Below are 26,180 nucleotides of genomic sequence, written 5' to 3' on the forward strand. Positions count from 1 at the left end.
CCGGAATTTTACATTGTGATGGATGACCCGTCCACCGGCTTAAAAGTCGAGCAGGGCCCGCCTCCGCCCGACTTGGAAGCCATGCAGAAATTTTGTGTGGCCCAGGCCCTTCACTGGCCTTACTCGGGACTTGCGCTCCTCTGAGGCAGGACGTCCGGTTTCCTATAACTGCCAGTCAATCTGAGGGCCTGCAGCTCTAGAGCCCCAGCACCACTGCCAGAAGCGGTGGCCACCGTGGAAAAGTTAAGCAGGTGGGGCCTACACTCATCGGAGTTTAGAAGAATGAGATGTCAAGGACGTCTCAGAGCAGTTACAGGACATTCTGAAGGGGGAGGGTGAACAGCCAGTGGTCGTGGTGCACATTGGGATAAAGGTAAAAAAAAAAGGATGAGGTTCTAAAAGCAGAATATAGGGAGTTAAGAAGTAAGTTGAAAAGTAGGACCTCAAAGGCAGTGATCTCAGGATTACTACCAGTGCCACGTGCTAGTCAGAGTAGAAATAGCAGGATATATCGGACGAATACGTGGCTGAAGAGATGGTGAGAGGGGGAGGGTTTTAGATTCCTGGGACATTGGGACAGGTTCTGGGGGAGGTGGGACCAGTACCAACTAGACGGGTTACATCTGGGCAGGACTGGGACTGATGTCTTAGCGGGAGTATTTTCTAGATTGGTTGGGGAGGGTTTAAACTAAAACTAAAATGGCAGGGAGATGGGAACCTTTGCAAGGAGTCAGAGGAGGGGGGAATCAAAGACAAGAACAAAAGACAGTAAGGGGAATAAGAAAAGTGATAGGCAGAGAAATCAAGGGCCAGAATCAAACAGGGACACAGTGAAAAGTAGTGGGAAGGGGACAAGTAATGTTAAAAAGACAAGCCTTAAGGCTTTGTGCCTTAATGCGTGGAGCATTTGCAATAAAGTGGATGAATTAATCGTGCAAATAGATGTAAACGGGTATGATATAGTCAGGATTACAGAGACATGGCTGCAGGGTGACCAGGGATGGGAAATGAATATCCAGGGGTATTCAGTATTTAGGAAGGACAGACAAAAAGTAAAAGGCGGTGTAGTTGCATTGCTGGTTAAAGAGGAAATTAACGCAATAGTGAGGAAGGCTCTGATGATGTGGAATCTGTATGGGTAGAGCTGAGAAATACTAAGAGGCAAAAAACGTTAGTGGGGGTTGTATATGGACCCCCAAACTGTAGTGGTGATGTTGGGAATGGCAATATACAGGAAATTAGAGACGCATATGATAAAGGAACATCTGTAATTATGGGTGACCTTAATCTGCACATAGATTGAGCAAATCAAATTAGTCACAATACCGGAGAGGAGGAATTCTTGGAGTGTATACGGGATGGTTTTCTGGACCAATACGTTGAGGAACCAACGAGAGAACAGGCCATCCTAGACTGGGTATTGTGTAATGAGAGTGGAATAATTGACAATCTAGTTGTGCGAGACCCCTTGGGGATGAGCGACCATAATATGATAGAATTCTTCATCAAGATGGAGAGTGACGTAGTTGATACTGAGACTAGGGTCCTGAATCTTAATAAAGGAAACTACGAAGGTATGAGGCGCGAGCTGGCTATGATGGATTGGAAACGTTAGTTAAAGGGATGACGGTGGATAGGCAATGGCAAACATTCAAAGAACACATGAATGAACTGCAACAATTATTTATTCCTGTCTGGCGCAAAAGTAAAATGGGAAAGGTAGCCAAACAATGGCTTCCAAGGGAAATTAGGGATAGCATTAGATCCAAGGAAGAGGCATACAAATCTGCCAGAAAAAACAACAGACCTGAGGATTGGGAGTAGTTTAGAATTCAGCAACGGAGGACCAAGGGATTGATTAAGAAGGGGAAAATAGAGTATGAGAGCAAGCTTGTGGGGAACATAAAAACTGACTGTAAATGTTTCTGTAGGTATGTGAGAGAAAAAGATTGGTGAAGACAAATGTAGGTCCCTTACAGTCAGAAACAGGGGAATTTATTATGGGCAACAAAGAAATGGCTGACCAACTAAATGCATACTTTGGTTCTGTATTCACAAAGGAGGACACAAATATCATACCAGAAATGTTGGGGAACACAGGGTTTAGTGAGAGGGAGGAACTGAAGGAAATCAGTATTAGTAGAGAAATGGTGTTGGGAAAATTGATGGGATTGAAGGCCGATAAATCCCAGGGCCTGATAATCTATATCCCAGAGTACTTAAGGAAGTGGCCCTAGAAATAGTGGATGCATTGGTGGTCATCTTCCAAGATTCTCTAGACTCTAGAACAGCTCCTACAGATTGGAGGGTAGCTAATGTAACCCCACTATTTAAAAAGGGAGGTGGAGAGAAAGCAGGGAATTATAGACCAATCAGCCTGACGTCGGTAGTAGGGAAAATTCTAGAGTCCATTCTCAAAAACTTTCCAGCAGAGCACTTGGAGAACAATGGTAGAATCAGACAGAGTCAGCATGGATTTACGAAAGGGAAATCATGCTTGACAAATCTACCAGAATTCTTCGGGGATGTAACTAGTACAGCTGATGAGGGACAGCCAGTGGATGTGGTTTATTTGGATTTTCAGAAGGCTTTCGACAAAGTCCCACATAAGAGATTAGCGTGTAAAACTAAAGCGCATGGGATTGGGGGTACTGTATTGCGATGGATAGAAAATTGATTGGCAGACAGGCAACAAACAGTAGGAATAAACGGGTCTTTTTCCAAATGGCAGTCAGTGACTAGTGGGGTACTGCAGGGATCGGTGCTAGGACCCCAGCTATTCACAATATATATTAATGATTTAGGAAAGGGAACCTGGGCGGCACAGTGGTTAGCACCGCAGCCTCACAGCTCCAGCAACTTGGGTTTGGTTCTGGGTACTGCCTGTGCGGAGTTTGCAAGTTTTCCCTGTGACCGCGTGGGTTTCCGCCGGGTGCTCCGGTTTCCTCCCCCAGCCAAAGACTTGCAGGTTGATAGGTAAATTGGCCATTGTAAATGGCCCCAAGTGTAGGAAGGTGGTAGGAGAATCGTGGGGATGTGGTGGGGAACATGGGATTAATGTAGGATTCGTATAAATGGGTGGTTGTTGCGTGGCACAGACTCTGTGGGCTGAAGGGCCTGTTTCAATGCTGTATCTCTCTCTCTCTAACTAACTGTAATATCTCCAAATTTGCAGATGACACAAAACTGTGTGGGAGGGTGAGTTGTGAGGAGGATGCAGAGAGGCTTCAGGGTGATTTGGACAAGTTGAGTGAGTGGGCAAATGCATGGCAGATGCAGTATAATTCAATTACTAGAGGACACGAGTTCAAAGTGAGAGGGGAAATGTTTAGGGGGGATATGCGTGGAAAGTTCTTTACGCAGAGGGTGGTGGGTGCCTGGAACGCGTTGCCAGCGGAGGTGGTAGATGCGGGCACGATGGCGTCTTTTAAGATGTATCGAGACAGATACATGAATGGGCAGGAAGAAAAGAGATACAGAACCTTAGAAAATAGGCGACATGTTTAGATAGAGGATCTGGATCGGCACAGCCTTGGAGGGCCGAAGGGCCTGTTCCTGTGCTGTAATTATCTTTGTTCTTGATAAATGAGAGGTCATCTACTTTGGTAGCAAAAACAGGAAGGCAGATTATTATTTGAACGGCTGTTCAAATTAATCTATAAAAATAAAATAACCAATTGAACAATAATTTTAACTCATTAAATACACAGTTTGGACAGACATGGCAAGGCAGGTGGTGTGCCATAGTACAGCACGTGAGAGTTCCTGGACAGCACTAAGAACCTGGACAACCACATCTGCGGTAAGTGACTACAGCTTGCCAAACGTCAGCTGAGAGTTGTTGGGCTAGAGCATCAGGGAGGGGCTAAATTACCTGAACTCTTTGTTCCGGAAGGCAGTCACACCCCCTTAGGTTAAGTACTACTTTAGAGGTGCTCAATGGTCAAGGGCAGGAGGGTGTGACAGTGAGTCAGGCAGATATGTAGGATTCAAGATGTAGTCACGGAGGAGACTCAGCCTTTGTCTTTGTCCAACAAGTACAAAGTATTTGCTGTCTGGGTAAATGAGAACAAGGACTGCAGGCCGGATGGCCAAACAGACCATGGCATCATGGTGCAGGAAGCCATTCAAATGGGAGAAGTAAAATCAAATGTGACAGTAGTAGGAGATAACATATTCAGGGGAATAGATACTGTTCTGTGCAGCCGAGACCAGGAGTTCCAAAGATTGTGTTGACTGCCCAGTGCCAGGGTTCAGGATGTTTGGGGATGTTTGGTAGGAATAGGGGATTAGTGTAGGATTAGTATAAATGGGTGGTTGATGTTCGGCACAGACTCGGTGGGCCGAAGGGCCTGTTTCAGTGCTGTATCTCTAATCTAGGACATCTCCTCGCGCCTGAAGAACTTGGAGTGGGAGGGCTCGGATCCAGTTGTCACGGTCCGTGTAGAAACCAACAACATAGGTAAAGCCAAGAATGAGGCTGTGTGTGTGTGCGTGGGGGCGGGGGGGAGAGGAGAGGGGGTGCAGGAGGGAACTGGTTCAAAATTAATAAAGCAGAAATGTAAGGGTAATATTCTGTGGATTACTACCTGAGCTACATGCAAACTGGCATCTGGTCAAACAGATTAGAGAATCAAATGCATTACTCAAAGAGTAGTGTGGGAAGAAGGGATTTCAATTTATGGGGTACTGACACCAATACTGGGGAAAGGGAGCTGTTCCATTGGGATGGGTTCCACTTAAAATCAGCTGGGATCAGTTTCCTGGCGAATCGTATAACTTGGGCTGTGGATAGGCCTTTAAACTAAAAAGATACAGGAAGGGCCAGGGAAAGAAAATTTAGAAATCTAAAGAGAAAGTCGAGGCAATAGAGAAGTGCAGCAACTTGGGTAAAGGCAAGCAGACTGGGACAAAGAGTTTAACAGTAATAGTGCAGACGCAAAAAAAGCTATGCAAAGAATATTGGTAGAAAAATAAAACACTATCTGAATCCACAAAGAATTCATAATAAGCAAGACAAAATAATGGTTCAAGTAGAGATGAATGGGTTTGATGTAATTACCATTACAGAGATATGGGCCAGAAGTTTACGTCAGAGCGGAGGCCCCGCCCACCAGCCAAAAAGTCAGTGGCGAGCCCACCTCCGCCAGGCCTGGAAGCCATGCAGAGATTTTACATGGTCCAGACCCTTAATTGGCCTTGGGCTGTACTTCCCTCTGAATGGCCAGCAGCTCTTAGCCCCAGCAGCACCACCAGGAGCACTGGCCACTGCTGGGACTGCACCCAGCGAGAGGAGCGGCAATGGATGAGCCCCCGGAATTAAAGTAAGTGCATGGGGCTTTGTCAGGGAGAATTGGCTGGGCCCTGGTGCGGTGGGGGGTGGGGGGGGGGAAGAGAATGTGTTCCAGTGGGGGAGGCTTGTGTTGTGGGGGAGCCCTCCGTGGAGCACAGGATGCCCGAACAGGAGGACACCCATCCCTATCTCGCAAGGAGGCTGCCAGGTTTCACTGGGCAACCTCCTGAGGTGCTGAGCCACAGCAGCAGGAGGAGGCTCTTAAGTGGCAATTAATTGGCGACTTAAGGGCCTTAATTGGCCTGGGTCATGCGGGCTGTTTGTCACCTCCCCTACCACTTGTAAAATTGCAGCGATGGAAACAGCACCCTCTGCCTCCCACTCAATTTTACGCACCCACCTCCGCATGGGGCATAAAATTCCAGCCAAGGTTACAAGGTGACCAAGGTTAGGAAATAAATATTTCAGCGTTCACAACATTGCAACAAAAAAGGCAGAATGGAAAAGGAGTATAAAAATTGGCAAGTCATGCTGCAGCTGTACAGAACTTTAGTTAGGCCACACTTAGAATATTGCATGCAATTCTGGTCGCCACACTACCAGAAGGACGTGGAGGCTTTGGAGAGGGTACAGAAGAGTTTTACCAGGATGTTGCCTGGTCTGGAGGGCATTAGCTATGAGGAGAGGTTGGATAAACTCAGATTGTTTTCACTGGAACGACGGAGGCGGAGGGGCAACATGATAGAGGTTTACAAAGTCATGAGCGGCAAAGACAGAGTAGATAGAAGCTTTTTCCCAGGGTGGTAGTGTCAGTTACTAGGGGACATAGGTTTAAGGTGCGAGGGGCAAAGTTTAGAGGGGATGTGCGAGGCAAGTTCTTTACACAGAGGGTGAGTGCCTGGAACTTGCTGCCGGGGGAGGTGGTGGAAGCAGGTACGATAGCGACGTTTAAGAGGCATCTTGACAAATACATGAATAGGATGGGAATAGAGGGATACGGTACAGAAGTTTTTAGTTTAGGCAGGCATCAAGATTGGCGCAGGCTTGGAGGGCCGAATGGCCTGTTCCTGTGCTGTCCTGTTCTTTGTTCTTTGAGGGGTAGCCCTGACAGTAAAGGACATCATAAGGACAGTAGTAGGAAAGAATATTAGCTCAGAAGATCAGGAAGTAGAATCAGTTTGGGTGGGTGACAAGGATTAGAAAACGCTGGAAGATTTAGTTTATAGGCCCCCGAACAGTAGTTATACCACTGGACAGAGAATTAAACAAGAAATAATTGGAGCTTGTGACAAAGGCAATGTAATAATCATGGGAGAATTTAATCCTCATATAGACTGGACAAATCAAATTGTCAAAGATAGTCTCGAAGATGAGTTTGTCGAATGCTTTCACGGCAACTTCTTCGATCAATACATTTGAACCAACTAACGAGAAAGCTATTTTAGATCTAGTGTTCTACAAATAGGCAGGTTTAATTAGTAATCTCATAGTAAAAGATCCTCTGTGGAAAAGTGAACATAATACAACTGAATTCCATATTAAGTTTGAGAACAACATACTCCAGCCCCAAACAAGAATCTTAAAACTTAACAAAGCCAATTACTTCGATATGAGGAGACAGCTGCTATGGTTGATTGGGTAAAAAGACTAAAAAGCATGGCCATAAATAAACAGTGGGAGACATTCAAAGAAACAATTCAAAATGTTCAACAAAAATACATTCCATTAAAAAACAAAAACTCAGCGAGAAAGATCCATCCATGGCTTACTAGGTAACTTAAGGAGTTATAGATTAAAAGAAGTGGCTTATAATGTTGCGGAAAATGGTAGTAAGACTGAGAATTGAGAGTTTTAGAAATTGCAAAGGGCCTCTAAAAAGTTGATCAAAAAGGGACAAAGAAGAATATGAGAATAAACTAGCCAGGAATATAAAACAGATGATTGCAAAAACTTTTCCAAGTATATAAAAGGAGAACAGCTAAAGTAAACATTAGCCCCTTAGAGGCAGAGACAGGAGAAATTATCATGAGGAATGGGGAAATGACAGAGATGCTGAACAAATATTGTGTGTCTGTCTTCACCGCAGAAGACACAAATTACATATCAGAAATAGAGTCATAGTCATAGAATCATAGAGAGATACAGCACTGAAACAGGCCCTTCGGCCCACCGAATCTGTGCCAACCATCAACCACCCATTTATACTAATCCTATATTAATCCCATATTCCCTACCACATCCCCTCCTACATTAATCCCATATTCCCTACCATTCTCCTACCACCTACCTACACTCGGCCACTTTACAATGGCCAATTTACCTATCAACCTGCAAGTCTTTGGCGGTGGGAGGAAACCAGAGCACCCGGCAGAAACCCACGCGGTCACAGGGAGAACTTGCAAACTCCGCACAGGCAGTACCCAGAACTGAACCTGGGTCGCTGGAGCTGTGAGGCTGCGGTGCTAGAGGTTGATAAGAGTGACGAACTTAAAGTAATTAATATCAGCAGCGAAAAAGTATTAGAGAAGCTTAATGGAATAAAAGCTAAGAAATCTCCAGGGCCCGATGGCCTACATCCTAGGGCTCTAAAAGATGTAGCTGCAGAGATCATGGATGCACTGGTTAAGATTTTCCAAAATTCCCTAGATCCTGGAACCGTCCAAAAGGATTGAAACTTAGCAACTGTAACACTGTTAATCACGAAAGGAGGGTAGAGAAAACAGGGAACCACAGGCCAGTTAGCCTGCCATCAGTCGTTTTGAAAATGCTGAAATATATTATTAATCAGGGCCCTACCAAATTCATGGCCGTGAAAAATGTGTCACGGACCATGAAATCTCGGGTCATCCGTGAAATCAGCCAGTTTGCGAACATTTTACTGATTGACACAAGGATCAACTTTCTCATTGTAGATGAGGGAGGACTTCCGGTCCAGTTTTGTCTCAAGTATTAGCAGACAAGCCAGAATGTTACAATGGAACTTGTGGATGACTTTGCAAGTGCCGACACACTATTAAAGCTGCAGGTATTCATTCAACGTAATGTGCAAAACGGTGGTTGCTTGCCAAGTGCAAATAAACTATGACAGGACTACCTACCAAAGCTTTTTGCTTCATCATAAAGACAATTCCAACAAACTCTGTGGATTCAGAGAGCGCTGTGTCTAAACATAGACATGTGTCCACAGCACAGAGACAGGGAATGAAGAAAGAGACAATTGCAGGTTGCTCCATGCTCACATTCAACCACTGACTTCGGTGAGTAAAGAATGTGACCTGTTTATAGTCAGCTTTTTCTCACAGTTTTTAAGTATACAATAAACGCCATTTGAAACTGGAAACTTCCTTTGTCTTTTTTTTGCTCTAAATAGATCATTTCCATGGTTTCTGCGACACCGTGAAATTTATGATTCAAATATGTGAAATCATTAAATTCCTAATTCCTAATTAATAATCTCGTTGTAAAGGAACCTCTAGGAAAGAGTGACCATAATATGATACAATTTTACATTAAATTTGAACGTGATGTAGTTCATTCCGAAACTAGGGTCTTAAATCTAAACAAAGGAAACTACGAAGTTATGAGGGGCAAGTTGGCTGTGCGAGCTTGGGTAACTACATTAAAAGGTAGACATATCTGATGGTAGACAGGCAATGGCGAGCATTTAAAGTATTACTACAGGGTTTACAACAAATTTACATTCCTTTGAGGCACAAAAGTCAAAGATTGTGTTAGATCAAAGGAAGAAGCTTATAAAGTTGCCAAAAAAAGTAGTAAACCTGAGGATTGGAAGCATCTTAGAATTCAGCAAAGAAGGACCAAGAAACTGATAAAGAAATAGAAAATAAAATATGGAAGTAAACTAGTAAGAAACATAAAAACGGACAATAAAAGCTTCTATAGGTATGTAAAAAGGAAAAGCAAAGACAAATGTGGGTCCATTACAGGCAGAGACGGTGGAATTTATCATGGGAAATATTGAAATGGCAGAGAAACTAAACAAATGTCTGTCTTCACGGAGCAAGATACAAAAAAACCTCCCAGAAATACTAAAGAACCAAGGGAATAGCGAGAATGAGGAACTGACAGAAATTAGTATTAGTTAAAAAAAAGTAGTACTGGAGAAATTAATGGGACTGAAAGTTGATAAATCCCCTGGACCTGATAATCTACATCCCAGAGTGTTGAAAGAGGTGGCTGTAGTGATAGTGGATGCATTGGTGATCATCTTCCAAAATTCTATAGATTCTGGAACAGTTCCTATAGATTGGAAGGTAGCAAATGTAACCACATTATTTAAGAAAGGAGGGAAAGAGAAAACGGGGAACTATAGATCTGTTAGCCTGACATCAGTAGTAGGGAAAACACTAGAATCTATTATAAAGGATGTGATAACTGGACACTTACAAAATAATGGTAGGATTGGGCACAGTCAACATGAATTTATGAAAGGGAAAGCATGTTTGACAAACCTGTTGGGAGTTATTTGAGGATGTAACTAGCAGAATAGATAAAGGGGAACCACCGTATGTGGTGTATTTGGATTTTCAGAAGGCTTTTCATAAAGTCCCACACAAAAGGTTAGTAAGCAAAATTAGAGCACATGGGATTGGGGATAATATACTGGTATGGATTGAGAACTGGTTAAGAGACAGAAAACAGAGAGTAGGAATAAACGGGTCATTCGGAGGTTGGCAGCCTATGACTAGCGGGGTACTGCAAGGATCAATGCTTGGGCCCCAGCTATTCACAATCTATATCAATGATCTGGATGTGGGGACCAAATGTAGTATTTCCAAGTTTGCTGACGACACAAAACTAGGTGGGAATATGAGTTGTGAGGAGAATGCTTCAAGGGGATTTAGATTGGCTAAGTGAGTGAGCAAAAACATGGCAGATGGAATATAATGCGGAAAAATGTGAAGTTATCCACTTTGGTCGGAAAAACAGAAATGCAGAGTAAATGGTGCGAGATTGGAAAGTGTTGATGTCCAAAGGGACCTGGGTGTCCTTGTTCATAAGTCACTGAACGCTAACATGCAGGTGCAGCAAGCAATTAGGAAGGCAAATGGTGTGTTGGCCTTCATTGAAAGGGGATTTGAGTACAGGAGTAAAGAAGTCTTGCTTCAATTGTATACAGCCTTGCTGAGAGCACACCTGGAATATTGTGTACAACTTTAGTCTCATTACCTAAGGAAGGATATACTTGCCATAGAGGGAGTGCAATGAAGGTTCACCAGACTGATTCCTGGGATGGAGGGATTGTCCTACGAGGAGTGATTGAAGAGACTGGGCCTATATTCTCTAGAGTTTAGAAGAATGAGAGGTGATCTCATTGAAGGATACAAATACTTACAGGGCTCGACAGGATAAATGCAGGAAGGATGTTTTTCCCTGGCCGAGAGTTCTAGAACCGGGGGACATAGTCTCAGAATAAGAGGTAGGCCATTTACAACAGAGATGAGGAGGAATTTCTTTACTCAGAGAGTGGTGAATCTGTGGAAGTCTCCACCTCAGAGGGCTGTGGTGGCTCAGTCATTGAGTATGTTCAAAACAGATCGATAGATTTCTAGATATTAAAGATATCAAGTGATATGGGGAGTGTGCAGGAAAATGGCGTTAAGGTAGAGGATCAGCCATTATCTAGTTGAATGGTGGAGCAGGCTCGAGGTAAAGGCCTGCTACCCAATCCAAACCTGACGGGACCCGACGACGTGTCGGGTTCGGGTCGGGTCGGACTTCCGGGTCCAGTATTAGGGCTCGGGTCTTGTCAGGCTGGATCGGATACATTCTGTCACCACCTCAGGTAAGCGACTCTAATGTTAATTTACTTTTTGGACTTTGAAGGTGGTTTTGTTAGTTATTTTAAACTTGTGCAGGAAAGGAACAAAATGAAAAATGGAAGGTAAGTTAACTGGTGGTCAAATTGGGTCAGGAGTGGGAAAAAATGGAAGGACTCGGGCTGAGTTAGGCTCGGGCTCGAATGGGGTTCTGTCAGGCTTGAGTCGGGTCTCATTTGCAGACCGAGCAGGCCTTTAGCTCGAGGAGCCGAATGGCTTAATGCTGCTCCTATTTCCTATGTTCTAAGGCATGGCCACCAATGGTGGAGGAAATAAAATTGAGGATGCTCAAGAGGCAGGAGCAGAGCACAGATATCTCAGAGGATTGTAAGGCTGGAGGAGATTAGAGAGCCAAGTCAAGGAGGGATTTGAAAAGGACAAGAGTTTTAAAAGCAAAGCGTTACTTAACCGGAAGCCAGTATAGGTCAGCGAACAAAGGGATAATGAGTGAACAGCATTGGTGCAAGTTGTGACACAGGAAGTAGAGCTTTGGATGGCTCCAAGTTTGCGAAGAGTAGAATGTGGGAGGCCAGCTACGTGTGATAGAATAGTTAAGTCTGGAGGTAACAAAGGCATGGATGAGGATTTCAACAGCCAAAAAGCTAAGGCAGGAGTAGAGGAGGGCGATGTTACGCAGGTGTAAATAGGCAGTCTTAGTGACAGCAATGATAAGTTGTTGAAAGCTCATCTCAGGGTCAAATATGACACCAAGGTTGCGAACAGTCTGATTCAGCCTGATACAGTTGCCAGGGAGAGAGATGGGATCAGTGACAAGGGAGCAGAGCGTGTGGTGGGGATGAAAGACAATTACTTCAGTCTTCCCAAAATTTAATTGGAGGAAATCTCTGCTCATCCAGTACTGGATGTCAGATAAGCAGTCTGACAACTTAGAGACAGTGGAGGAGTAGAGATGTGGCGGCGAGCTAGAGTTGGGTGTCATCAGCGTACATGTGAAAACTGACATGTTTTCGGATGATGTTGGCAAGAGGCAGCATGTGGATGTGGAATAGGAAGGGTACAAGGGTAGATCCTTGGAGGACACTAGAGGTAACTATCCAGGAATGGGAAAAGAAGCCACTGATGGTGATTCTCTGGCTACAATTAGATAGATCAGAATGGACCCAGGCGAATGAAGTCCCACTCAGCTGGACAACAGTGGAGGGGCGCTGGAGCAGGATGGTGTGATCAACTGTATCAAAGGCTGCAGAAAGGACAAGAAGGACCAGGAGGAATAGTTTGCCTTTGCCACAGTCACAAATAATGTCATTTGTGACTTTAAGAGCCATTTTCATACTGTAGTGGGGCTGAAACCTGATTGAAGGGATTCAAACATGGAGTTCCAAGTAAGATGGGCAAGAATTTTGGAGGCGATGACACGTGACACGTTCAAGGAATTGGGAGTGGAAAGAGAGAGTGGAGATGGGGTGGTAGTTTGAAAGAACGGAGGAGTCAAGTATTATTTTTTGAGGACAGGGGTGATGAAGGCAGATTTGAAGGAAAGAGGGATAGATTCTGAGGAGAGAGAACCATTAACAATGTCAGCCAACATGGGAGCCAGGAAGGGAAGTTTGATGGTCAGCAATTCTGTGGGAATAGGGTCAAGAGAGCAGGAGGTGGCTGTCATGGTCAAGACGAGTTCAGAGAAGGCATGACCACACCAAGTCTTGCTCACCCATCACCCCTGTCCTCACTGATCTATCTGGACTCCCAGTCTCCCAAGACCTCAAATTTAAATTCCTCATCCTCACTTTAAAATCCTTTAATGGCCTTATCCCTCCCTACTTCCATAATCTCCTCCAGACTTCTAATTGCAGCCAGTCCACACCTGCCACTACCCCCACTGCTCCCTCACCCCAAACTATGTTCCTCAGACTCTGGCCTTCACATCACCCTTTATCCTTCACTGATGACTAGCCTGTAGCTGTCAGAGCTCTATGCATTGGAATTACTCCTCAATGCTCTCCACCTGCAAGGCGCTCCTTTAAACCCACCTCCAGACAAGCTTTTGGTCAGCTACTCCTAATATCATCTTCTTAGGGTCGGCATTAGTTTTTCTCTGATTACGCTTCTATGAAATGCCTTGGGACATTTTTCTACATTAAAGGCACTATATAAATGCAAGTTCGTTTTGTTGTCCTAAAAAGACTAGCATTTATATAGCACATTAATGACCTCAGGACATCCCAAGGCACTTCACAGCCAATTAGCTATTCTTGAAGTCTATTCACCTTGGTAATATGGGGAAATGATACAGCCAATTTATAAAGTCCAGCTAACAGAAATGGAATAAATAATCAGTAATTATAAGCGTTGACTGAGGGATAAATGTTGGTCATGACACCAGAAGAACTCCCTTGTATATGTATACTGTGGGATCCTTTATGTTCATATGAGCAGGAAGATAGGGTTTCGATTTAATGACTCATTCGAAACACAGCACCATCGGTGAAGTATTTCCTCAGTCCAGCAGTAAAGTATAGACTGTATAACTAGTTATGACCCTCACAGAACACAATAGCAAGTATTTTGAAATTTGCGTTGTAATATACTCTGCATCAAAGCATTACCAAAAAAAACATGTAAACTTCTTGTACCAAATAAAAGTAAACAATAACTTTAAAAAATACATATATTAGTATATCATTCTGAAACTGCTGCTGGATGTAAACAATCAAAACATAACTTGCCATATAGTGAATAACCTACCACACAGCATTCTGCTTCAGTGTCTCATCAATGTCACCAAGAGCTTGATGCAATTCCAAATACCCTGGTATAGTGTCCAAGAAGCAACCTGAACAGGAATAATCCAATTGGTAATCTCCTTCCCATGCCATCACCAATACCTGAAAACAATAGTTTAAAGCTAAGCAGTGTTGTTAAAAAAAAAGAAATCCATTAATCTAAAATCCAGTTAGAAAAAGATACAACACATTTCAAATACTAATGTAATTATAGAAACTGCTCGAAAAATTCAGTCCTGTGGAGACAGGAACAGTTAACATTTAAGGTCAGTGACCTTTCATCAGACAAGAAAATGTTAGACATGAAAAGCATTTAAGCAAATACAAAGTCAGGGAAAAGGGGGACAGGAAAAGAACAAAAGGGAGAGTTCAGTGATAGGATGGAGGGCAGCAGTGATTAAATGATGGAACTGGTAATGGGGTAAAGCAAAAGGAGCTGATAGAAAGAAGAAAGACTTGCAATTATAAAGCACCTTTCACAATCTCAGGATGTCCCAAAGCATTTTACAAAGCTATGAGGCTATCAGTCACGCCATCAAGATAATTCAAACCAACAAGGAACCTACGCACCGCAAAGTAAAAATCTGCAAGAATAATTGCAATTCATGTGAGACAGAGGCAGGAGGAGGTGGACATGCTTTTACTGGCAGCTTTGTCTTGAAGATTTTTTGGGGGGTTTATTGAATGTCAAGTTAGTAATTGTAGAACTGATCCATCCTGATATTGTGCGAAATCGAACATAAAATCACATAACTATTTGGGAACAAAATGTAAAACTGGGATATAAGGGGGTAATAGATCTTTCCGAGAATGGAAACGAAATTATTGAAACAGGAAAATGTTTATATTGAGATACTTTTGAAGTATAGTCACTGTTGTATTGTAGGGAACGTGGCAGGCAATTTGCGCAGAGCAAGTTCCCACAAACAACAATGTGATATTCACTCGATTATCTGTTCTCATGATGTTGATTGACGGATAAATATTGACCATGACACTGGAGATAACTCCACTGCTCTTCTTTGAAATAGTGCCATGGGATTTTTTTTAAAATTCATTCATGGGATGTGACTGTTGCTGGCAAGGCCACCATTTATTGCCCAGCCCTAATTGCTCTCGAGAAGGTAGTGGTGAGCCGTCTTCTTGAACCACTGCAGTTCATGTGGTGTAGGTACACCCATAGCGCTGTTAGAAAGGGGTTTTCAGGTTTCTGACCCAGCAACAGTGAAGGAACAGCAATATAGTTCCAATTCAGAATGGTGTGGTATGGAGGGGAACTTGAAGGTGGTGGTGTTCCCATGCGTCTGCTGTCCTTGTCCTTCTAGGTGCTAGAGGCTGCAGGTTTGGAACATGCTGTCAAAGAAGCCTTGGCAGGTTGCTGTACTGCATCTTGTAGATGGTATATGCTGCTGCCACTATGCATCAGTGGTGTAGGAAGTGAATGTTTAAGGTGGTAGATGGGGTGCCAATCAAGTGGGCTACTTTGCCCTGGATGGGTGTCAAGCTCCCTGTGTTGTTGGAGCTGCACTCATCCAGGTAAGTGGACAGTATTCTATCACACTCCTGACGTGCCTTATAGATGGTGGACAGGCTGTGGGGAGTGAGGAGATGAGTTACGTGCCACAGCATTCCCAGCCTTTGACCTGCTGTTGGAGCAACAATATTTATATGGCTGGTCCAGCAAAGACTTGCGTCAATGGTGACCACCCCCCCCCCCTCCCCACCGCCACCACCCCCCCACCCAGGATGTTGATGGTGGGGGATTCAGCAATGGTAATGCTGTTGAATACCAAGGAGAAATGGTTGGATTCTCTCTTGTTGGAGATAGTCATTGCCTGGCAGTTGTGTAGTGTGAATGTTACTTGCCACTTATCAGTCCAAGCCTGAATATTATCCAGGTTTTGCTGCATGAGAGTTCGGACTGATTCAGTACCTGAACAACGTGCAATCAGCAGTGAACATCCCCACTTCTGACCTTATGTGGAGGGAAGGTCATTGATGAAGTAGCTGAAGATGGTTGGGCTTGGAAACTACCCTGAGGAACTCCTGCAGTGATGCCCTGGGACTGATATGATTGGCATTCAACAACAACAACCATCTTCCTTTGTGCTAGGTATGATTCCAACCAGTGGAGTTTCTCCCCAATTCCCAGTGATTTCAATTTTGCTAGGGTTCCTTGATGCCATACTCCGTCAAATGCTGCCTTGATGTCAAGAGCAGTCACTCCCACCTCATTTATGGAATTCTGATTGGACCAAGGCTGTAATAAGGTCTGGAGCTGAGTGGTCTTGGCGGAACCCAAACTGAGTAGCGATGAGCAGGTTATTGCTGAGGAATAGCCACTTGATAGCACTGTTAATAACACATTCCATCACTTTGCTAATAATTGAGAGCAGACTTGCCCGGATTGGCTTTGTCTTGCTTTTTGTGGAGAAGACATACCCAAGCAATTTTCCACATTGTCGGGTTGATCCTAATGTTGTAACTGTACTGTTAGGGGCGGGGCTAGTTCTGAAGCACAAGTCTTCAGTACTGCAGCCAGAATGTTGTCAGGGCCCATAGCTTTTGCTTTATCCACTGCCTTCAGCCAATTCCTGATATCATGTGGAGTGAATCGAATTGGCTGACGACTGGCATCTGTGATGCTGGAGACCGCAGGAGGAGGCCGAGATGGATCACCCACTTGGCACTTCTGGCTGGTTGCAAATGCTTCAGTTTTGTCTTTTGCATAGACATGCTGAGGTCCAACGTCATTGAGGATGGCGATGTTTGTGGTCTCTGCTGTCCTTACCTGGTCTGGCCTACATGTGACTCCAGACCCACAGCGATGTGATTGACCCTTACATGCCCCCCTGAAATGGCCTAGCAAGCACTCAGTTGTATCTAACCGCTACGAAGTCAATAAAAACAGCACTGTGGATGTACCTACCCCACATGGACTGCAGCGGTTCAAGAAGGTAGCTCACCACCACCTTCTCAAGGGCAATTAAGGATGGGCAATAAATGCTGGCCTGGCCAGCAATGCCCACATCCCATGAATGAATTTTTTTTTAAACTCCTCTGGTTGGTGGTTTAATTGTCCACCACCATTCACAACTGGCTGTGGCAGGACTGCAGAGCTTTGATGTAACCAGTTTGTTGTGGAATTGCTTAGCTCTGCCTAAAACATGCTGCTTCTGCTGTTTAGCATGCATGTAAGTCCTGTGTTGTAGCTTCACCAGGTTGGTACCTAATTTTTAGGTATGCCTGTGCTGCTCCTGGCTCCTGCACTCCTCATTGAAACAGGGTTGGTCATCTGGCTTGATAATAATGGGAGAATGAGGAATTTGCCAGGCCATGAGATTGCAGATTGTGGATGAATACAATTCTGCTGTTGCTGATGGCTCATAGCACCTCATGACTGCACAGTTTTGAGCTGCTAGATCTCTTCTGAATCTATCCCAATTAGCATGGTGGTAGGGCCACATAACACAATGCAGGGTAAACTTACTGTGAAGACAGGACTTTGTCTCCACAAGCAATGTGCAGTGGTCACTCCTATCAATGCTGTCATGGACAGATGCATCTGTGACAGGTAGATTGGTGAGGGTGAGGTCAAGTAGGTTTTTGCCTCTTGTTGGTTCTCTCACCACCTGCTGTAGGCCCAGTCTGGCAGATATGTCCTTCAGGACTCGGCCAACTCTTTCAGTTGAACTGCTACCAAGCCACCCATGATGATGGATATTGAAGTCCCCCACCCAGAGTACATTCTGTGCCCTTGCTACCCTCACTGCTTCTTCCAAGTTGTGTTCATCATGGAGTATTGATTCATCAGTTGAGGGAAGGCAGTAGAAGGTTTCATTGCCTATGTTTGACCTGATGCTGAGAGATTTCATGGCGTGGGAGTCAATGTTGAGAACTCCCAGGGACATTCCCTCCCAACTATACCACTGTGCCGTACCTTTGGCAGGTCTGTCCTGCCATTGAGACAGGAGATGCACAGGGATGGAGGAGTCTGATACATGGGCTATAGGGTATGATTCGATGAGTATGACTATGTCAGGCCATTGCATGACTAGTCTGTGGGACAGTTCAAATTTGGGTATTTGGCACAACTGATACAACTGAGTGGTTTGATACAACTGAGTGGTTTGTTTGGCCTTTTAGAAAGCAGTTAAAAGTCAACTGGAGTGGGACTTGAACCCACAACCTTTGGACTCAGAGTTAAGAGTGCTACCAACTGAGTCACAGCTGACATGATAATGAGAAAAGCATAGAAATAAAAAACAGGTTCGGAGGAGTAAATACAGAACAGCAGCAGGGGAGGGAAGCATGTAAAACCTGACAAAAGTTCCCATGGTCTGGAAGTGAAAGGCAGCTGGCCCTAATGGTGCAGATCACACCGCCAGCTATGTGCCACAGAGGATGTCCACCCCAAGCACCAACGCCTGCCTCCTCCACTCCCAGTGGCTCTGCAGCAGTCAATCCCCATTACCAGCACCTACTATCCAAAGGAAAATAGAAGCAGTGGTTAAGGTCTAAAGTTGTTGTCTAAAGGGTTCGAATCCCACCACGGCAGATGGTGAAATTTGAATTCAATTCAATTACTAAATCTGGAATTAAAAGCTTGTCTAATGGTGACCATTAAACCATTGTCAATTGCTGTAAAAACCTATCTGGTTCACTCATGCCCTTTAAGGAAGGAAATCTGCCATTCTCACCTGGTCTGGCCTACATGTGACTCCAGACCCACAGCAATGTGGCTGACTCTTAAAATACCCTCTGAAATGGCCTAGCAAGCCACTCAGTTCAAGGGCAATTAGGGATAACTTAGCCAGCAATGCCCACATCCCACAAACAAATTTTTAAAAAGCACACCAACTAGGTGTCTTTAAACAACAACATCAACTATTTATAAGTCTTAACCACTAATTAGATAAATCTATACATATGAAAAGCTCCTTATTTCCCTAGCCCTCATGCACACACACATACATTCAAAAAAACTGGTTAACCGAGGGGAAAAAAAGCATTTTGGTTCACAGCTGTTTCTTAGGAATAGAAGGAATAATAAAATAATTCAGTTTGCCACACTCTGGTAGGAGATCCTTCGGTTGGGTGAGGTATCCCAGAGTCGAATAGTCAGATGCCACTCAAAGTCTCTCCAGGCGAGGTTGATGAACAGTCTGTGATGGTCAGGCATTCAAGGCAATTCGGCTACAGCAGGCATCACATAGGTCTTTCAGCGGGGGTGCAGCAACAGGTCTGCTTAGGACTCACAGCATCAATACAGCAGTAGAAGCTTTCTTCAGGTACTAGGATGTCCCAAAACACAGGAGGAAACAGGAACCACACTGGATGCAGGAGTTCTTCAGAGACAGGAGGCAATAGGAATCTGCCACCTTTCAAATACAGGATTTCTTTTCAAGAGATGCAGGTTTCCTTTAGAGAGGTCTTTTTCTCCAGTCTCCAGGCAGGTCAGGTCTAAGTTTCAAATGCCTGCTCTTTGTCCAACTCACTTTTTTTTTTAAATGGTCCAAAATGAAAGTAAACCTTCCTGAGCCGATCACATGACCAGACATAGAGGCTCCTCTGTCGTTCATAGTGCTTCTCTGAGGAGGTCAAAACCCCTGGCTGGTTTCCTTGAAACTGCTTGCTTTCCTAGTCTTGTATACAAAGTCAACATCCACAAATTTCAGCTATTTGCAGGTGTCCATGCCCACTGAAAATCCTTTTTTCAGATTTTTTTTAAAACACACAGAATTCTAAGATTTTAGTACAAAAATAAAACCATTATAACACATCTACTGTGCTTGGATGGGAAGATGGCGGGGTAAGTAGGTGCTGAGGATGATGAAAAAGTAGACCAGGATGTCACAGAGGTAACACTCCCTTCAGAATGCGGAAAAGGGAGGAGGGGAAGATATGTTTGGTGGTGATGTCGCTCTGGAGAGGGTGCAAACGGTGAAAGGCAAGTATTGTTATATCAGCGATGGAGAAACTGGGAGAATGCAATAAAGTATATCAGGAAGCGTGGCGGGAGGAAGTATATTTGAGGTAGCTGTGGGAGTTGGTGGGATCGAACCCTCAGATATCTGCACGCCTCTAATTATGGCCTCTTGAGTATCCCCTACATTAAGCGCTCCGCCTTTGGTGGTTGTGCCTTCAGTTGCCGAGGACCTAAGTTCTGGAATTCCCTCCCTGCATCTCACTTTCCTCATTTAAGATGCTCCTTAAAACCTATGTCTTTGATCAAGCCTTTGGTCATCTGACCTAAATATCTCCTTATATGGTTCGGTGTCATATTTTGTTTTATAATGCTCCAGTGAAGCACCTTGGGGTGTTTTATTATGTTAAAGGCATTATATAAATAAGTTGTTGTTGTAGACTTTGATGGACTGCCTAAGCCCAGAAATGGTGATATGGAAAGAGTCATGGAAAGAGTCGGAGATGGAGCATGGGAAAGGAGGAATGGAAGTTAGAAGCAAAGTTGATCAATATTTCTATTTAAGAGTAAGAGCAGGAAGTGACATAAACTCTGTCATCATGAGTAGAGATGGTGCAACTGGAAACATATATCCCATTTTACAGAAGAACTGACATACCAGCACAAACTTGCAAATTTGAAGCCTAAAACACAGTAACATGAAACACAAAGGTACCAATAAGTAGCCACACATTTTGCTTCTGGCCCACAGGATTCAATGAAGTACACTTACTGTTTACCAATTTCTTGATATTATGGGATGGCTTAGCATTACACATTACTTAAGTATGGTTTCAACAACTCAGCGGTGTAGCATTGAGTTGTACAGACCAGGAAAGCAACGCAACATGTGGATTTAGTGAGCCGGGAAAGATGGATACGAGTAAACTATCCAAGAATCCTTGCTGCAAGTACATGATGGACACCAAGTGAAGCTTGCTTTGGGGTTTCATTGTTAGGATACCCTAATTCATGATTTCGTTATACATTCATTATTGAACATGTATATGTTATAGTAATGAATTGTCTGTGGTGTTGCTCAGTCAGATGATGAATATATGTTTTAATAAGTACATAATATGGCAACAGAGCTGTGAGAGAGACTTCAGAACATCGTTCCACGAAGTTATCTAGTGGGCAGAACCCACAACTATATTGTGAAAATTGACAGAGTAAAATTGAATGGGGAATGTAATATACAATAGTAAATGCTGCCTCAAAAGAAATCACATTTTATGATAAAACGAAAAGGTGTGGGGGCAGAAATGCATTCCTACATTAATATACTAGTGGATCTACCGTGGTATTGCACACACTGAGTCAAAACAAAGTATTCAGGTGAAGCAGATTTAGAGAGAAGGGAATGCAGATGTAATTCAGTCCCCATTTAAAAATCATACATTCTGCCTTTACTTTTATATAAGTTCCTATGCAACATTTATAATAACGGTCAAGTAAAATTATCACACTGTAATTACACTCTCTCACCAGTGGCGGCGGTGCACAAGATTGATATTGTGTGGAATTTATGTGGGGGGTGGTATGTATAATGTTATGATTTTGAGTGGGCTCTTCTGTGCAGGTGGCAGTAATCAGACAGCATTTCTCCTTTAGATGACTTGCTTTGCCTCAACTTTCATTGCTGTCTTTTAGCACAGTATATAAGCTTGAGATATGTTTACTGGGAGTGTAGGAAGAGTTCTGTGAGCATTGGCACATGCTAATGTTCTGTAGGTAGAACCTTACCTGCACATAGTGGTATTGATAATGGGCAAGACCTGCAGCTTTCTGAACAATTGTGTGGCTAATGCAACTTAGAGACATCTATCTTAATCTGGAACAAGTGGTACTAAGCTTCTGCATCCAAATCATCTTATTCCCCATGCCAAAAGAAAGTAACAATATATCAATGTATTCTTGTTCCAAACACAGTATAATCAAATCATATAAGGCATCATATATATATATATATATATATAAAAGTAAACTTGAAAATAGCACTTTTTTTTTAAAAATGCAGATGTTAAGGAGAAATCTTAGCACTCCGTGCTGCCAGGCAAAGCCTCAATCACCAGGAGTGTATAGCAGAAATTCAGGAATGTGCTGTTCACAATTTTACAATCATTTCTTTATCACTTTAGCAGTATTGACATGCAGAATGAACCTTCTAACTTAGAGAAGTTGATAACTAGGGTTTGTCTTTTCCTTTTCCTATTCACCCTCCTCCCTTGAGGACATCATCTCGCTGTTTCAGCAGTTTCATAGATGCTGTTCACCCTCCAGTACCTCGCCCTACTGGCCAATACTCAATGAGCATCGACAATGAACATTAGCAGGCTGTATGACTAAGGGGCCAGTACAACTGATCCTCTCTTTCCAGGTAAAACAGTGATTTACTTGTACTTTCAATTTAATATATTGTATTCGCTACTCACTATTAGGGAGACCAAACACAGATTAGGTGACCAGCTTGCAGAACCCCTCCGTTCAGACTGCAAGCATGGCTCAGCTTCCAGTCACCTGTCATTTTAATACTCCACCCCACTCCCACTCTGACCTCTCTGTTCTCGGTCTCCTACACTATTCCAATGAAGCTCAATGTAATGCACCTCACCTTTTTATTTGGTACTTCAGAGCCTTCTGGACTCAACACTGAGTTCAACAATTTCAGATCATAACCTCTGCTGTCATTTTCTTTTGGACAGCAGCTGTTGGTGATGATTCTGCTTTTTTAAAAAATATATTCATGCGATGTGGGCATTGCTGGCAAGGCCAGCATTTATTGCCCATCTCTAACTGCCCTCAAGAAGGTGGTGGTGAGCCGTTTTCTTGAACTGCTGCAATCCATGTGGTATAGGTACACCCACAGTGCTGTTAGGTCGGGAGTTCTAGGAATTTTACTCAGTGACAATGAAAGAATGGCAATATATTTCCAAGTCAGGATGGTATGCGACTTGGAAGGAAATTTGCAGATGGTGGTGTTCCCATTTATGCCTCCTCTAAGCCATCTCGTGTTTCTTTACTTGTTCCATTACCATTCAATTTCCTTTTGCAGTGCACCATCATCCCTATTGCCATTTAACCTCTCCTGCTTTCAACTCTATCACATACCTTCCCTTTTGTTCTCCTCCCAAACCCATCCCTGCCTCTGTGTTTAAAATCTGCTACATTTCTAACTTTTCCCAGTTCTGATGAAATGTCACTGACTTGAAACGTTAACTCCATTTCTCTTCAAAAATGCTGCCAGCCCTGCTGAGTATTTCCAGCATTTTGTTTTAACTACAGCTGAGCCTGATCTGTCCTCAACTGACATCTGCACATATGGAATTTGAGCAGGGGCTTCCATATAGGAATCAAGAGTGATCCATATAGGAATCCCAACCAATATTCTTCTCCTTCCAGGGCAATAAAATCAACTGTAAAGCCAAGATCTGTTGATTCAGCACATTGGAAGTCAGGAATGCATAGGATGAGAGAGAAAAATCACTGTGGTCTAGTCTCAAAGGTCCCAAAAAGTAGCAAACTATATTATAAATTAGTGTTTCTACCAGTCTCCCAATTTTGTGATATTAATGCAACAAGTGGTGACTATAAATAGGTCAGGATACTTTTATGTTAGTTCTTGCCTATTTTTGTGCTTGCCCCTAATTTCTCCTGTTATTTCTGGCAGCTGGAAGAAGCACCTGCTTATTTTTAAATGGGTGCATGCAAATGAGGCAATAATCACAGTGATGTCATATACTCAATTTTCCAGCACTTCAGCCTCATTTGCACTGAATCATAGTAATGCCAACATAAAACGATTCAAAAAGTGTCCTAAAATATGCTTGAAAGGTATTCAGCAATCCTGTAAAACAAACAGTTAATGTTAAGAAATGTGAATGCTCAAATGAAGCAAAGGACTTTCACAGAATTAGTAGACCCAAGTTGTCAAGGTCACAACTTAAAGATAGTATGTTGAGAAGCTAAAATAACTGGCATTTACCTACAGATGTTTAAGTTCCTTTGTTATTGAAGGCTGAGAAATCACAGGAGTAAACCAACCACCTGACCTATCTGGATTTTCTAATGTTGGATCATTACAATTCTTTAATAGGTCTGTTTAAAGTGATCCACACCTGAAGAGGGGAGCTCTTGCAATACTTACTATTAAGATTTGTTAGTGATTGATTACAGGAGAACTTTGCACAACCTCAGGATGCCCAAAGTGCTTTACAGCCAATGATAGCTAACTGCCCTTAAATGAATCTAAAAATATAACAAAGTGATAGAACAATATGTTGTTAGGGTTAGATAAAGATGGGAAGAGGCTTGGGTGGAGCACAAATACCAGTATAGGCCAGTTGAGCCAAATGATCTGTTTCTGTGCTGTAAATTCTATGCAAGTACTTTGGAAGTGCAGTCAATTTATGTATTACAAGGACCCATAAACAGCATGAGGTAACGACCTAAAGATCTGTTGGAGTGGTTGAGGATACATATTGGCCAGAACATAAGACACCTCCCCAGCTCTTCAAAATGTAGAGAGTTCTTTTACATCCATGATACTACATGAGGAAGCTTCTTAAAAAGGTGAGAGGGAGAGATTACAGAAATTTTCAGATTTATAGACTAACAAACCAGAAATAGATATAAAAGTGTCTCCCCTCCCCTTTGGACGCATGAGAAATTTCTCTGAGAATAAGGGAAACGAATTTTAACCAGCTGGCCAATATCTATCTCCAACCAACATCACTAAAACAGATTATCTGGTCTTTTATCTCATTGCTGCTTGTGGGATCATTTAATGTGCTAATTGGCTACTGTGAATACCCAAAAAACAAAAGTGACTACATTGCAATAGTAATTCATGGAGTGTAATGCACTTTGAGATGCTCTGAAACGCACTGTATAAATCCAATCCTTTTCTTCCAATTCAAATAAAGCTACCAACGTAAAGGGTGAAGCTATCTGGGAAACAGACACCAACTTGCATTGATATAGTGCCTTTTATGCTGTAAAACATCCCAAGGTGCTCATTGGAGCAGAACCAAACTAAATCTGTTACTGTGTCACAGAAGTGGATAACAAGACAGGCGACCAAAAACTTGGTCAAAAAGGTACGTTTTATGGAGTGTCTTAAAAAGGAAAAGAAGTTTATGAAGGGAATTCCAGAACTTACAGCATAGGCAGCTCCAGGAATTGATGGTTGCCAATCCAGGGTACTGTCGTATAAGGGTATCCAAAGGGTTAATCTCGAGAGAATGTAAAGATTACTGCCCACCAGGATGAGGTAATAGATCATGTGGGAGACTTGAGAACAGTTACAGTGTGGCTTTTGAAGGAGACACACAGGCTAGTGTGGAGTGTATATAGTTACTATACAATAAAGATTAATGTTTAAACAATACAGTCTAAGAACCTCTCTGGCTACACTCTATATAGTGGCAGCATAAAGAACCAAATACATAACATGATGAACAGCGCTGGGATCAAAATCCTAAACGCAGAAGAGAAAATTTGAAGCAACAATCATCCTTCAGCCAGAACAGAATAAACTTTAAAACAAGTACCTGAAAAGAGTGGAGCAAACTACAAACCGTAGAAGGCAGAGAAAAGCTCCACAGAATGGAGGCATGTGTGAAAAGCAAGGGATCGGGTGAATCATTGTGCCTACGATCGAGAAATCCCAGTAAAAAACCTTTGAAGAACTTAAAAATTAATTTTATAAAGGCTCTGTGTAAACGGGAAAAAAGGAAAAACACTGAAAAGTGGGCGAACTGAAAAAATGTCCGATAGTGGAAAAAAAGTGCGGGAAACCCCCCAAACACAGCAGAGTCTCCATTTACACAGCAAAGCTGAAGAAAAAAAATCATTAAAGCAGTCAAGCTTGAAGAAAGTAAATAATCTCTAGCCCCCAAAAAGCAAACGGGAAAACCCTTGAACAGTCTATCGAACAGCTCTGTCAATTCCATTAGGCAGCCGTGTAAACATTTCAGTAAACTGCTTAAGCAAAGGGAAAACGCTAAAAGAACCTAAAAAAAAAATAATCAGGGAACACTGTGAAGAACCTGCTACACTCCATAAAAGCAAGCCAGCCCGAAAAAGAGAGTTTCTTAAAGGGGAAAACTCGAAAAAGTCCATAAATATTTAAAAAGTGGATGAAAAATTAGGAGTGCCAGAGAGTTTCAAAAGTCATGAGGGATCTAATCAGACTCAAAACTGGATAGAGAATTGCATCGAAATTGGACAGCAGGTCTGAAACAAAGCAAGTTAATACATTAATATATTTGATTGGTGTTGTAGCTGATGATATAAAAGCAAGACAATGTATTGACGAAACATCAGCCAAATTCAAA

At 43.0% G+C, this 26,180-nt stretch overlaps 1 protein-coding gene across 9 annotated transcripts in view; it reads right to left on the bottom strand.

Moving 5' to 3' along the window:
• kiaa0825 (KIAA0825 ortholog) overlaps positions 1-26,180 on the bottom strand; it is a 743,480-nt gene that overhangs the window by 631,406 nt on the left and 85,894 nt on the right. For 8 of the 9 annotated variants that reach the window (XM_068029705.1, XM_068029699.1, XM_068029700.1 and 5 more), the window contains exon 2: positions 13,840-13,979. In XM_068029705.1, the coding sequence (XP_067885806.1) occupies positions 13,840-13,979 (140 nt within the window). Of the gene's footprint in view, positions 1-13,839; positions 13,980-18,948; positions 18,970-26,180 lie in introns of those variants that run through there. The other variant, XM_068029703.1, reaches the window with a different exon arrangement.

Source organism: Heterodontus francisci, chromosome 4 (genome assembly GCF_036365525.1).
Source record: "Heterodontus francisci isolate sHetFra1 chromosome 4, sHetFra1.hap1, whole genome shotgun sequence".
Classification (NCBI taxonomy): Eukaryota; Metazoa; Chordata; class Chondrichthyes; order Heterodontiformes; family Heterodontidae; genus Heterodontus; species Heterodontus francisci.